We start from the raw sequence: 14,232 nt of genomic DNA, 5'->3' as shown, positions 1-14,232 counted from the left end.
ATGTAGCAATGGTAGTAGAACTTTTTGTATAGACATGATAAAATGTAGCAATGTTAGTACAATTTTTGTATGCAGACATGATAAAATGTAGCAATGGTAGTACAATTTTTTGTATACAGACATGATAAAATGTAGCAATGATAGTACAATTTTTTGTATAGGCAGTTTATGTTCTGTTTCAGGTTAGCTGACTTCTATTGTATTTCCAACAGTTGTGATATTCACCAAATAAAACAAAACTTACAAAGTGAGTCTTCAAAGTTAAAGTTATTTATTTTGTGTTAAAACTCCACACATTACATTGGGTGGCCACAGTGAAACTTGCATCATACATACACTGCAAAAATCAGATTTTCAAAAGAAGAAATACATAAAGTAGCTACAAAAAATTCACACAGAAGGTTATTTATACAGTTATTATAATTATTATATATATACATGTACGAAAAATTACATGAAAGTCAGTTTATGCGCATATAAACACTCATTTTTCAATTATACTTACACTTTGTGAACTTTGACTTTTGACCTTTAACCTTCACAAGATTACTGGACTCATCTCAATCATAAACTTTGGCATCATTTAACCCCTTCGGTATAAGAAATGTGTAAACACGGTGAAGACTCAAATTTCATGAAAACATTTTGTAAATTTATAATTTCAAATCTGAATCACCACTTTGGTCTAGAATTAATCCCAGACAATTTGACTGGATAAATTTGGTATGGACAAATTTGGTTGAGGGCACTACCATTTCTTGGGTTGGGGGTGTGTATATTCTATCTCTATTTCTGCAAGCAACACAATCAGGTTTCCTTTTGCAAATATATCATAAGCAATGTTCAAACACAACTGTAAGTACTTGCCTATATTTTAATTCTGTGAATGTAAACTATAAAGTTTTGTATTTTTTCATTCTTGTAAAAGTTCTATGGACGGAAATCGGAGGAAAAGGGTGGAAAAAATAGTTTCACTACATTTGACCAAACACACAAATACGTGCTTTCAACTAAGACAGTTAGACTGTGGACGGATTTCAAAATCACAGACTATATGACATTCATACATAATTGACAAAACTCAGTTTTCACAAATGCTCACTCTGTATCAATTATTTTCCTTTCACCAAAAATGAAATTCAAAAAACCTATATTTACAGTCAGTAAAAAGGAAAACAAGGAGCTTGTAATTGCAAGGAAGAACAAGGAATATCATATCAAAAGACCAGAAATATAACATAAACTCACGCGCAAAAAAATGGCTTCAATATCAATACTTATTTTTTTTTTTTGTAAATTACTGAATGTCATGGGATGGAAAATTTCAAAATTTTCACCAATTTTTATTGCCACACATTGCATACATAAATTGAGTGATAAATTCAAGGCACTGTTCAAACAATATGTACATTAGCATCATTGTATATATTTATTTATTTGGCAAAGCTGTAGAAAATGGAATGTTAGTTGGCATGATTATAAGATTATAACTCAGAAAAATCGCTTAGTCATCTAACTGACACAGCATAGCAACTCCTCTGTTGACCCAGTGACTCTGCGGTTTGTCTGATGGCAGGTCCATGTACAGCACAAAGTTGGTAGAATGACCTGTGGTTGATAGGGTTCCACGACGTGCACTGGTTTTGTAGACGGGGCAGGTATACGATGGCTTGAGTTTGAATTCATTTTTCACACCAGGTTGTAACCAGATCTAAAGAAATATGGTGTCAAGGAAAACTACTCACAGACAAAATGAACTTGTTAAAATGTTTACAAATAATATGAACAATATGCTATATTTAATGATAATAACAACAAGTCTTCATAGAAGACACATTCCCCATCAAAATACTTGATTTCTGTCATTAATGAACAAAATTATTTTTTTTGGTAAAATTCTGACAGTAGATTAAGTCAGGGTCAAATATGAAAATAGTAATGGAATGGTCATATCTGATAATATAGGAACAGTAGATTTTTTAAATATCCTGAAAAGAGAGGGTTGACCTTTAACCTTCTAGTGCATGATTTACTGTTGGACTGTAGAGGGGGCTATTCATTGAAAGCTTTCTGACCATCTGAAATTAAACCACTTCACACCTATCAAACTGCAAACAGGGGTTGACCGATGTGTGAGTGCGCCCTGTCATGGCATACCTTACAAACTACAAACAAATTCACTCAAATAATTCACACACAATTTTAAAATGGACAAAGGATACAATTGGTACTGAATCAAACAGCGCCTTAGGGAGAGATTCTCCGAGCACTTTGGCTTCTCTATCCCATCGACAGCCTTCCAAAAACAAGCCCTGTAAACAGATTGAGATTAAGAATACATTAATTGGTGTGAAAGGGTTTCATCCATTGGTGACAGTTTCTATGGCAACAAGATAATTTCACCAATTGGTGTTTCTACATCTGATTTAACATCACAATAATTATCTGTTAGTCAAAGTATTGTAAGACAAATGCAACATTGTAATAAAATTTAAGTTTGAATATTTAGATGTTGAATAATATCAAAATCTATCTGTTAAGTACGTTTTGAAATTCTTGACCAATCAGAAGATGGCAATATCACATGCTTTATTTAAAGTAATAACAAATCATCAGTATTTGACCAATCAGATATCATCATCCATTAACCAATCAGATATCACGATCTATTGACCAATCAGATACCATCATCCATTAACTAATCAAATGTCATCATCCATTAACCAATCAGAAATGACATACCTTGATAAAAGCACCATCTTCAGGTCTGTAGTCCATATCGTCTTCTGCTTCCATAATACCAAATTCAAAACCCAACACATCAATAGGAATTGTATATTTACGGGCAAAATTCTGACTAACACCTGATAAACAAATCAAATATACACACTTTAGTCACCAACAACTTTTTATAACGTATATATAGATAGGAAAGTGAATTTTGTATCGCTCTATATTGCATATAAATCTACACCTCAAGATTGTTACCTGCAATTTTTGACGGCCTACTTTTTATTCAGACACACACAGACAACTTTTGCCCAAAGGATCTACTTTATTTTTCTATACAGATACTACACAGGCGTGATAAAACTGAACTGTCATGTTCAGTTTTACAGCATGGCAGAGTCCAAGTCCAGACAACAGATATGGATATATATATGGTAAGTGATAGATTACAACTCACCAGTAAGGAAAGACTGTGTGAAGTAAAATCCAGACACCCAAAACACATTGGGATAGCCGTGGTCAATCCAATCCTGCAGGAACTTCAATCTGAAAAACAGGATTTCAATGAAAATTAATATTCATATTTGTTGAACTACAGATTACTATGAGAATGTTGTATAATAACTACCACATCAACATCTGCTATGATCACCAAGAACTTGATATTTGTGTTAAGAGCACAAAACGATCATTCTATACGTATTTCAGATCTAGTATTTGAGTGTATTCATGTGCATGTGTGTGCCTGTTTTTAGGTTGGTCTATCTGTCTATCTCTTTCTGTTTCTATGCATGCATGCATGAGGGCATGTGCATATGTAAGTGTGACTGTGTGTGCATGCATCCATGCCAGTTAGTGTGTGTGTGTGTGTGTGTGTGTGTGTGTGTGTGTGTGTGTGTGTGTGTGTGTGTGTGTGTGTGTGTGTGTGTGTGTGTGTGTGTGTGTGTGTGTGTGTGTGTGTGTGTGTGTGTGTGTGTGTGTTTGAACATGTGCACATAACTGACTTACCTAGCAAGGAAATCTGTAATGTAACTGCCTAGTGGTTTGAGTGATGGATAAGACTTGGCAGCCCACATTGCTGGCACTTTGCCAACTAACATACTGTCAAACACATCTTCTAATTCTGATGACATCACAACCAATCCCTTGATAGCTTTCTGTAAGTTTTGTAAACTGGCCCGAATGACCTGGATGAGTCTGTTGAAACGGATCAATTCTTGTCGTAGTACAGTGTTCATGGATTCGTTGTATACCACTGGATATTTGGCCATCACCTGGTTTGAAAGAACAAACAAATGTATGTATTTAGAAATTATGTTTAACTAACTAGTAACACGGATAAAACCACATGGCAGCACATAGTGGGCAGTCAACAAAATATGGTTAAAACAAAACTCTGCGATCTGCTGGCAGAACATTTTCACTGGTTGAGAATGCAATCCACTTTTGCCATGAATAACTGGACATGATTTTACTCAAAGTACGCTTGAGTATTCAACTATCATGACCATCACTTAGCTGCTTACGAACAGCACTCCTAGTGGCCACACTATATAATGTTTTGTTTTTCTGGTAACTGGAACATGGCGTATTCATATTCTGCAACAAGGATGTTACAGCTACCCAATATGCACTTCATACTTACCATTTCCAGATTAAAGTCCTTGGGAATTTTTCCCAAAATGTCTGTGGCTAGGTCTTCTATGATTTCCTGAGAGGATTTGCCTCCCCCACCAGTCTGTCTTGGTAGAGTTAATAAGATTCCTTCAAATAGCTGGCAGAAAAAAACGAAACAACAACAGAAAAGCAATGAGTAAATATATGTACGAGACATTTCACGCTGAGTTATAGAAACATCACACTGTGGGTAGGAAACTAACTAATCAAGAAATTTGATATGACAGTGGACAGAAATAATTCCTTTATGTTGTCAAATATTGCTTCTACATCCCTACCTGTTGTAATACACTGCAGGAGTTTAAATTGGTCAGATTAATCTAACTTTATTCTTGTTAAAGCACGAGAAAGGTTAGCATGATGAGTTTAGTTAATTAAAATTGCTTTGTGTTATAGAATATGGCTGATGTCTAACTTGTAATTTCATGACCACTGAACTGACCGTTCTTGTTCATTTGTGAAGCACTTACCTGTTGTGTTTCTTGGTTGTCCTTGGTGATATCAGCATTTTCATGAAGACCAAAGACTTCAGGGTGTGGAATCATTGGTAATGATCTGACATAGTCAATGTAACTCTGGTGTTTACCATGGCGTGGTATGTAGTATGCACCACTAGGAGACAACCTGATCAAAATAAAATGCAGAAATAAATTATCACATTCCATGCTTTTAACCAAGATACATAGTCTAGAACTATTAAAGCAGATTATTGTCAGTCTACATGACAGATATCCCACATTCTTATTTCACTATGCTGAAACAAACTGTTATTTGCAAAGGAAAAGGCTTGTTACAACCATTAATTAAAAATAATGTATGAATGGTAAATGGTTGATGTAGAATGTTTGGGTCCTTTTTTATACAAAATAAACATGTTGTTATCATTGTACGAGGCCTTGTGTCAGTGTTTGGTCATCTTTTATAGTGGTTCGTTCAGTACAAAATCTCATGCAAAACCTGGTCTATGACATAGTGTTTGTGCTGATACTTTTATACTGTACAACCCACATCCTGACAGTATAAAACTTACAGCATTACTATGACAGAGCCCAATGATGTGTGTGAGTGCAAGTGTGGTGTAAGCGGGGTACTGTATGAGTGCTTCAAGCACAAGTGCAAGTACCCCTGCGTACCCAACACTGGCACTCACACGGAATGGGGTTCTGTTATTATTACATACGTTTATTCGAAACAACAAATTTCCATAAAAATGACGCTATGCGATCACATGCTTTCAAGTAAAACGAATGACTGTGTCCTCATTTACATATCATTTGCATACAGGGATGTAATACTGTTTTCAGTATTGCACTGCAGTGCAAATACCACTAGTATGCACACACCAGTGCAAGTAATCTCAGGTACATATGTAACAATCTCTAAAACAGCTAATAATATATATATAGAATCAGAAGAAGCTGTTCACATGACTTACTTGTATTTATCCACATCAAGCAATGGAGGAACGTAGAAAATATCCAACAGAGACATGAGAAGTCGTCTGTCTTTGTCATCAGTAACTCTACCACCATAGTTACATTCACCGGTCAAATAGATCAATGCATCAAATGGCACCTCGTCATAATCGTTGATGAACATCTACGACAAATAAAATAAAATTCACGGTTAATTTCATTCATATATCTCTTCAGGAAACAAATAAAAGAGAGACAAAAAAACCCCACAAACATTGACATATATTTGTTTGTTAAAATATTTCTATAGTCAGCATCAAATTCTGCTTTAAAGTTGCCATTTTTTTTTCTTTTTTTAGTTGTTTAACGATGTAAGTCGAAACCACAAAGGCAAGAACTGTCTACTTCTTAATCCTGTCTGCAGTATTATACAAACATGTAACAAAGATAAATCAATGAAAATTGTCCCCAAAACTATTACGAATAAATGAAAGCCACAAGTAAACCCATAAAGATACTGCAAATATGAAAGATAACAGAACACATACAAATGTCAAAAAATATTGTCTCACCTGAAGTTGTTTCATACTTATTCTCAAATCAGATTCATTAAATTCATAGGGGATGTTCCAACCTAGGGGACCAAACTTTCGTCTCTCCTGGGTCAAAGCATGGAAGAAACACAACCCAAACAACATCTTTTGCCAAGCCTTGGGCTAGAAAGAAAGACAGAAATATGGTACAAAAATAAGAAAATATACTCAGTTTGTTGTGAAGTCCATCTTCATTAGTTTACTAAAATTTTGTCAATATAACTCAAAAGAACACAGTCAACATCCATACATTGTCAAGTTTTAGTTGTCATCTTTCTGTCTGTCTCTGTCTCTGTCTCTGTCTCCCTCTCCCTTTCTCTTTCTCTCCCTCTCTCTCTGTCTCTCTCTGTCTCTCTCTGTCTCTGTCTCTGTATGTCTGTCTGTCTCTCTGTCTGTCTCTCTGTCTCTGTCTCTCTTTCTCTCTCTGTCTGTCTTTGTCTCTCTCTCTCTGTCTCTGTCTCTCTGTCTCTCTGTCTCTCTGTCTCTGTCTCTCTCTCTCTCTCTCTCTCTCTCTCTCTCTCTCTCTCTCTCTCTCTCTCTCTCTCTCTCTCTCGCTCCCCTCCCTCCCTTCTGACAGAATTATTTTTCCCATTTTCTTACCTTACTTGAGCTGTTAAAGAATTCTGGATCTGAGATTGGATCATTTAGGTATGATCTCATCAAATTAGCTCTCAAACCTTTAGGAGGTTCATTGGTCATTTTAACACCTAGTAGGAAAAGATGAGCAGAAGTCAGTACAAAGACCATCTTGAGTTCAACAAGGCAATAACTCATCAGATGAAGATAAATATGACAGAACCCCATGACATGTGAGTGCAAATGTGGCATACTCAGAGTATTTGTATCAGTACTTGCAGTGTTCTCTACGCCTGTACTTTCATGAGTGTAGAGAGTGAAAGTGCAGCAGAAAACACTGCAAGCGTTAAGCACGAGTGCAAATATCCCTAAATATCCACACTGGAACACATGTGGAATGTAGTTGTCATCATTACACATGTTTATGTGAAACGGCAAATTTCCATATAACTCATACAGAGCAATTACATGTTTAAGTTGTAGCAAAGTTTGTATGCAGGTATATACAGGTGTACAATAAAAAATGTCTGTATTGCACTGCAGTGAAAATACCACAAGTATGTATATACGTGCACCAGTGCAAGTAATCTCTGGTACGTATGTAATAATACAGTGACACACATATAGCAATTTCTCTCCAAGCTGATAAAATGAAGTGAGGTACTAGAGGCAATTACACTATCTGCTGTGTGATATACAAAAACTATGTTGTGTGAACTGCACATGTGATAAGTCTCATTAATTCATTATATATGTTCTGTGATATGGACAGCTTGTTGTGTGATATGCAACATGTGTGATATATATATATATCATACTTCTGTGATCATATAAAGTGATTCTTCCATCCATTTTGTTTTTTTGTTTATGTTCATTTTTCTCACATTATTACAAAAATACCGTAAGTGAAGAATTGCACAATTACTAACCGTTCTGTAAGATAGAAACGGGGAAATCTTCTGACGGATAACTAGTCAGCCATAGACGGAAGTCTACGTGTGTACTCTCCGGAATAATCACTTCCTCGCAAATCTTCTCCAGTCTTGGCATCCAGCTGGTTGCTAAGTGACAGTTCTGTAGGACCACCCATGTCCCCTCTATGAGAGCCTTGTCAATCATCTTAGTAGCAATGGGACCTTGACCTTGACCCAATGAAATGGTCTGAATACGATTGCCACCTTGACCTTCATCTTCTGCAAATTTCAAGAGTCCAGCCATAGGGTCAGCACCAGGTGACAAGATAAAGATCAATGGAGCACAGCAATTGGAATCAGCGAAACTACCCGCAAGGTCAAAGGTCGGTGGTTCAATGTAAGTCTGTCCAATGTTATTTACTATGTACTCTCCAGCAGCTGGGACAATTTTGTCAGGTCGGAGACATCGGAGGGCAACCATCCTGTCCAGTCCATCCAGTGTGTCCCATGGTGCAGGGTATTTACTCGTGTGTGGAGTCTGGGAATCATATACCTTCTTCCAGGCTTTTGTATTCTCCTGGAAACCTTGGAAGAGAATAGTAAACACAGCCATATTAGATTTCAAAAACACAAGAAAGTAAGACCATATACAAGTGATGAATCTTACTGAAATGGCTACAATGACTATAGCACTCTGTTGTTCTTTACATTTGCGTGCACAAACACACACACACACAAACACACACACACACACACACATACAGACACACACACAGCACACAGACACATATACAGACACACACACACACACACACACACACACACACATACACATACACATACACACCCCAACATACATGCATTGTACATACATACATACATACACATACACACAGATACCTACATTATACAGACAGACATATAATGATATATACTATAATAGTGCATGCAACTGTACCGCTAAGTACATGTAGCTACCACTGGATAATAACAATACTTACTTTCATAAAATCCATTGAGGTTTTTCAAATTGGAAGATCTGACTATCTCTGACCATGATTTATCACTAAGCCATTCAGGACATGGATTTGGGTAAGGATTATCTAAAGCCACGCCACCAGTGAGAAGGAACCTCCAGGTATCATCATCCACTTTGTCACTGAAGGGAAAAATATCAAGAAAATTGAGAATTCAATTGTAATCCTGTAACATTCCACTTTGTATTATTCAAAGACAATAAGTAGGTACAAACAAAATATATTCCACTTATTCATACATTAAATGGTCTTTTAAAATTTAGGCAATACTATAGTTCTGTATTCTAATGAAAAAACCTCCCCTGGTTGCTTAGACTACCGACACCTGCCACTGACCTACCCAGGTGCTCTTTCCGGAGTTTCTAAATTCCCACACTTGCCGGTGATTTCCCCAGGAGCTAGCTAGTGCTGAGTAGCCCCAAGACAGTCGAATTATTTTTGTTGTGTTATGTATTTACTTATATTTTCACTTTGATTGTTAGATACTATATATCAGAACATTAAAAGAATTAGTACAATTCTACGTTATATTTTGCGTCTTTTCTAATTTAATACTAGACATTGCATGTGTTTGGTATACATGATAAATAAAGGAATATTACTTACTTTCCTTTCAGGATACCAATACATAGGATAAATGAAAACAGTAATTTGTCTTTCTCAAACAAAGATCTGCAAACGTTTCTGTAAATACTTTCTGTAAAGTGTTCGTTTAAAATTTCTATTCTTTCCTCCAGGTCTGAAGACTTGTTACTGTTTATGATGGACTGGAAAGCAATGAAAATAAGTTGATGAGATATTATTGGACTTGAATAGTGAGAATTTACTGATGTTGTACATCTCAGTATTATACCAGGCCAGGCCAGGTTATTACATTAAAGGGACACAGTCTGTAACTTTATGGTCTTTGGTGGTTACTTTTGTTTAAAGGGGCACAGTCTGTAACTTTATGGTCTTTGATATTTATTTTTGTTCAAAGGGGGGCACAGTCTGTAACTTTGTGGTCTTTGGTGGTTACTTTTGTTTAAAGGGACACAGTCTGTAATTTTGTGGTCTTTGGTAGTTATTTTTGTTGAAAGGGACACAGTCTGTAACTTTATGGTCTTTCGGTAGTTATTTTTGTTCAAAGGGGCACAGTCAGTAACTTTGTTGTCTTTGGTAGTTATTTTTGTTTAAAGGGACACAGTCTGTAACTTTATGGTCTTTTGGTAGAGTTAACTTGTTCAAAGGGACACAGTCTGTAATTTTATGGTCTGTGGTGATTACTTGTGTTTAAAGGGACACAGTCAATCTGTTTCATATTGGAATATACTAGATAAGCTATTTCCCAACTGAAACATGTTGAATCATAATACATATAGCGGCTGAACTGAAAAAAAAGGAGAGAAAAATGGTACTAACCTGGAGGTAGAGGTTGATAAACCAAGTTAATGAATACTGATACATAGGTTCTATGTTGGCCAAGTCTGAGATACAGAAGAACAAGATGGCTGAATGAATAGACACTGGTTTGTAGCCATTACGTGTCGCATCAATCTCAATTTCAGTTGCCGTGGCAATTTCCTAGTGGATAAAACAAAGCAATCAAGTTTAAATTCACTCTCATCTCATATCATGAAATCACAACTTTAAAACAAATTGTGATACAGTTACATACATTACACAATACCTATAAAATTATTTTGACTTTTTACATCAAATTATAATTTCTCTGATAAGTTTTTCTCGGTTCAAGTTCAACGAAGACACACTTCTCATTTTCTTGTATACAATGAAAGGTACGCCTCCTACTTTTCTGACAACAGAAAATCAGTGTCTATCAACATGTTTTGGAAAAAAAGAACATTATTTCACTAAACATGTAAAGTGAACATTCTTGAAAAAAAAAATTATTCACTGTCACAAAAATTGGAACTGAAACGCATTTTCTGGACAGGTTTGAAATTTCTTCTAGAGAGGACCAACACGTTAAAAATTTGTTTTTGTTTGAGGTGTATGCTCAAAACCTAAAGCCTAACCTGCTTAGCACTGATTTCTTCAGACAGAGTCTTAGATGACGACAAAATTTGAATCGCAGTTTCATCTTCCAAAATATTGCCTTCAGATGACGATAACACTTTCAGGATCTTGTCTTCAATTTCTTTGAGTTGTTTTTTGTTGGCAGCACTTTCCAGAATCAGTTGGTTTTTCTTTTCTTCTAGTTCAGGTTTTTCCTTGGCAGCCACAATACCCAGCAACTGATCTTGTAGACCCAGTGGTGTGATCATGAAGTTCAGGAGGGTGACCTTGACTGAGATTTCAGGCAAAAAGTGAGGATTTCGGAGTCTGGTTGTGATGTAGAACTTGAAGTCATGGGAGTATTCAATCAGATTCTCTCCAAGACGTAGGTACTGAAGGGAAAAAGTGAGAAAAAAAATTATAATCACAAAGGCAGATCAAATATAGTAAGTCAAATATATTCATTGCTTTTGTTGAAAGGCCAATGTAGAATTAAAATTTGAATGTGAAAAAGTTGTCTAACAGACGTATTGAAAAAAACTTCAGAACACAGAATGACTCTATCTAAACCTTCTAGCTCCACTGATAAGATAGAATTCATACTAAAACCAGGGAATGAATCATGCGCCTTTAAAGGACAGTCCAGAATGTTCAGGGTTCTTTCCTTGGTTATATTAACTTTCGTTAGAACAATCATTTTGATAAATTATGGCAAAATATTTTCTATATGAATTGAAACTAATATACACTGTGTGTGCTCAAACCTGGACAATACTCCAATATGGAGAATTGAGAGGTATCTGACTTGATAACAGATGTTTCCCTAATCACAATGGTTCTGAGCCACCAAGAGGCATATTATGAACAGCTCACACTGTAGTTTGAACTATACTATTTGATGAATGTTTCATTTATGTTGATAATTGCAAGGTACTGAATTATACAAAAGACTTACCTCCACACCCTGTTGTTTAAATGTCTGTTTCAGTAAGACTGGTTCTAGAATAGGATCTAACTCTTCACCAACATTCTCTAATAATACTGGATTACCAAACTGAATCGAGTTCTCCAATGTTCTTACATAGTTGGCATCAGATAATTTGATGATCGACAGTTTGTTGCTTTTCTCAAGATTCTTTACCCACTTGTTTGCCTGACCTGTAATACAAATTAGTAAAAAATAGTTACTGTAACTTCTAGTTTTTTTAGGTAGGGATTTCATTAGTTTGTTGAGATACTGCTTGTAAAACATACAGCAGTTATACTTCGTTTGATGTAGTTATAGTCAAGCAGAGGACACCAGTAATTGCTTGCAAGGTAGACGCTTACCTTTTCTAATTCTATAACTCAAACTGCGAAATATTTGGGTTAGAAATGCATATGATTTTGTGGCTTTTTAAACTTAAAAGACAGGCCCAAAGTGGGTAGAAACCGAACAGAAACTGGGCAGGCACAAACTTGACACATTCCAGACAACATTTGAAAAGGGTGGTGCAAGCACACTATGTATGTGAGTTACCTTGTGGATCAATCATAAGAGGCCATCTTCTTGCATTATCTACAATAATACCATTGTCAATTGAGAAGGAATCTACAGGCAGGCCAGCAATGGTCCAGGCACGGATCTTGACAGGATCACCCAAAGTAGCATTGACAGAGAACGTCTCTGAACATGGTATCTTTTTGTTTTTACAAAGTACCTGCCATTCTTCTGTTGCTTTCTAAAATTGAAATAAACATATAAACAATACAGATTAATTAAAGTACAGATACACTTGAAAAGTAATAAAAATATAGTAAAACTATATATTTTCGCCACTAGAAAATTTTCAATTTTACAGTCTTCAGCTAGTTCTCAAAGTCTAATTTTCACTAATTACCAGATTGGTACACTGTGTCCATGTATAAAAAGGCATTTTAGTCACTACTTATTTTATTTGCATTTTTGTTGTCCAATGACATAAGCAAAAATAAAGTCTTTAGCAAATAATTTCCATGTTTACCGTACTTCCATTAAGGGTACAGAATGTGAAATGAATTTTGCAATTTTGCCTATGTTGGTATAGATTGAATTTTTACTAAAGTTGTGTTCAAACTTCTTTATTGCTATTTGACATTACTTTGAATGCCACCAGACTTTACATACTTGTATACCAAACACTTACCAGTCTAAAGTCAACTGTGAAAGCACCCAGATATGCAACCAAACCTGATGACAACAACACATCACCAGTAATATTAATATACAGCTTTCCTAACGAGTCAGCCGCTTCGCTCCAACGGTCCTTCTCACCACCAAGACCACTGATCAGTTTTTCAGCTCTCACTAATTTCTTGGAACACAATTCAATATTTTCTTCCAAGTCTTTCTTCTTCGCAATCATGGCCTCAAATTGCTCATTTAAGGCGTCTAGCTTGTCTGTAACTTCCTTCAGTTGAGCTCTCTTTATTTTCAATTTGTCCATTTGTGTGGCTAATTCTGCCTGTGCTTCAGCTAACTTGGCTTTCTTAGGAGCAACAACCTGTCAATCAAAACACAAGTAAGTGTAACCACCATCAATATGCTTGTAATCTCAGGAACAATTCCAAGTTGTTACTGGATTTTCAGACCAAACTATAATGTTAGTTTTTCTTGAGTGCGTTTCTAAATTGTATTCAAAACACTTTAAAATTACTACTCCTGGAATGGACCTATTGTGGCACAACGACCCTTTACACGTCCTCAACTCCCCAGGCATTCAAAGAGAAGTTAAAAGAAAGCAACCTTTGTTGAAATACTTACCTTAGCTACTTTATCATAGGTATCCATAGCTCTGACCCATCTACACAAACCTTCACAAGCCATGGATGCATTCCTAATACTTGTTGGATCAAACTCAGGGTTGGGGATATATCTGAAATATGACACAATTACTTCAGTTAAGTTATGTTTTCAAAAACCACTTTGTCAATAAATTAAACATCTCAGAAAAACAATCTGGTAGGAAATCAGGATGTTTTAAAGGCCAAAGTCAGATTTGGATTAACTTTAGGTGTGAAACATAGAATAATCCTATGAAATCCTTACTAGTAATGACTCCACTGATAAGTGAGAAAATTAACAAAGCCACATCACTGAGTGAACGAATATCGATGAGCACGCCACTTGTCATACTTTGGCAAAGTGTGCCAAAGTATACAGAAAATTATTGCCCGGGTTCGATGCATGTCCTCTCGATTGAATTGCATTTGAATCGATACTGGGTTTATGATAATGGGAGGACATTGGATGCAAACATGGGGTTTTAAAGTA

The 14,232-nt window shown here is 35.9% G+C and overlaps 1 protein-coding gene across 2 annotated transcripts in view; it reads right to left on the bottom strand.

Annotated features, from left to right (window-relative positions):
• Positions 1–284: 284 nt before the first annotated feature.
• LOC144434924 (dynein axonemal heavy chain 3-like) overlaps positions 285–14,232 on the bottom strand; it is a 64,018-nt gene continuing 50,070 nt past the window's right edge. For both annotated transcript variants that reach the window (XM_078123445.1, XM_078123447.1), the window contains 19 exons: positions 13,723–13,834; positions 13,106–13,462; positions 12,460–12,661; positions 11,896–12,098; positions 10,961–11,332; positions 10,344–10,505; positions 9,549–9,709; positions 8,907–9,064; positions 7,921–8,490; positions 7,016–7,122; positions 6,395–6,538; positions 5,843–6,006; positions 4,878–5,031; positions 4,376–4,504; positions 3,739–4,004; positions 3,188–3,276; positions 2,743–2,864; positions 2,223–2,312; positions 285–1,711 (listed from right to left, as the gene is read on the bottom strand). In XM_078123445.1, coding sequence (XP_077979571.1) covers positions 1,505–1,711; positions 2,223–2,312; positions 2,743–2,864; positions 3,188–3,276; positions 3,739–4,004; positions 4,376–4,504; positions 4,878–5,031; positions 5,843–6,006; positions 6,395–6,538; positions 7,016–7,122; positions 7,921–8,490; positions 8,907–9,064; positions 9,549–9,709; positions 10,344–10,505; positions 10,961–11,332; positions 11,896–12,098; positions 12,460–12,661; positions 13,106–13,462; positions 13,723–13,834 — 3,769 coding nt within the window. In that variant the 3' untranslated portion in view covers positions 285–1,504. The remainder of the gene's footprint in view (positions 1,712–2,222; positions 2,313–2,742; positions 2,865–3,187; positions 3,277–3,738; positions 4,005–4,375; positions 4,505–4,877; positions 5,032–5,842; positions 6,007–6,394; positions 6,539–7,015; positions 7,123–7,920; positions 8,491–8,906; positions 9,065–9,548; positions 9,710–10,343; positions 10,506–10,960; positions 11,333–11,895; positions 12,099–12,459; positions 12,662–13,105; positions 13,463–13,722; positions 13,835–14,232) is intronic.

The sequence above is a fragment of the Glandiceps talaboti genome, chromosome 5, assembly GCF_964340395.1.
Source record: "Glandiceps talaboti chromosome 5, keGlaTala1.1, whole genome shotgun sequence".
Classification (NCBI taxonomy): domain Eukaryota; kingdom Metazoa; phylum Hemichordata; class Enteropneusta; family Spengelidae; genus Glandiceps; species Glandiceps talaboti.
This window is presented reverse-complemented; position numbering and strand designations above follow the sequence as displayed.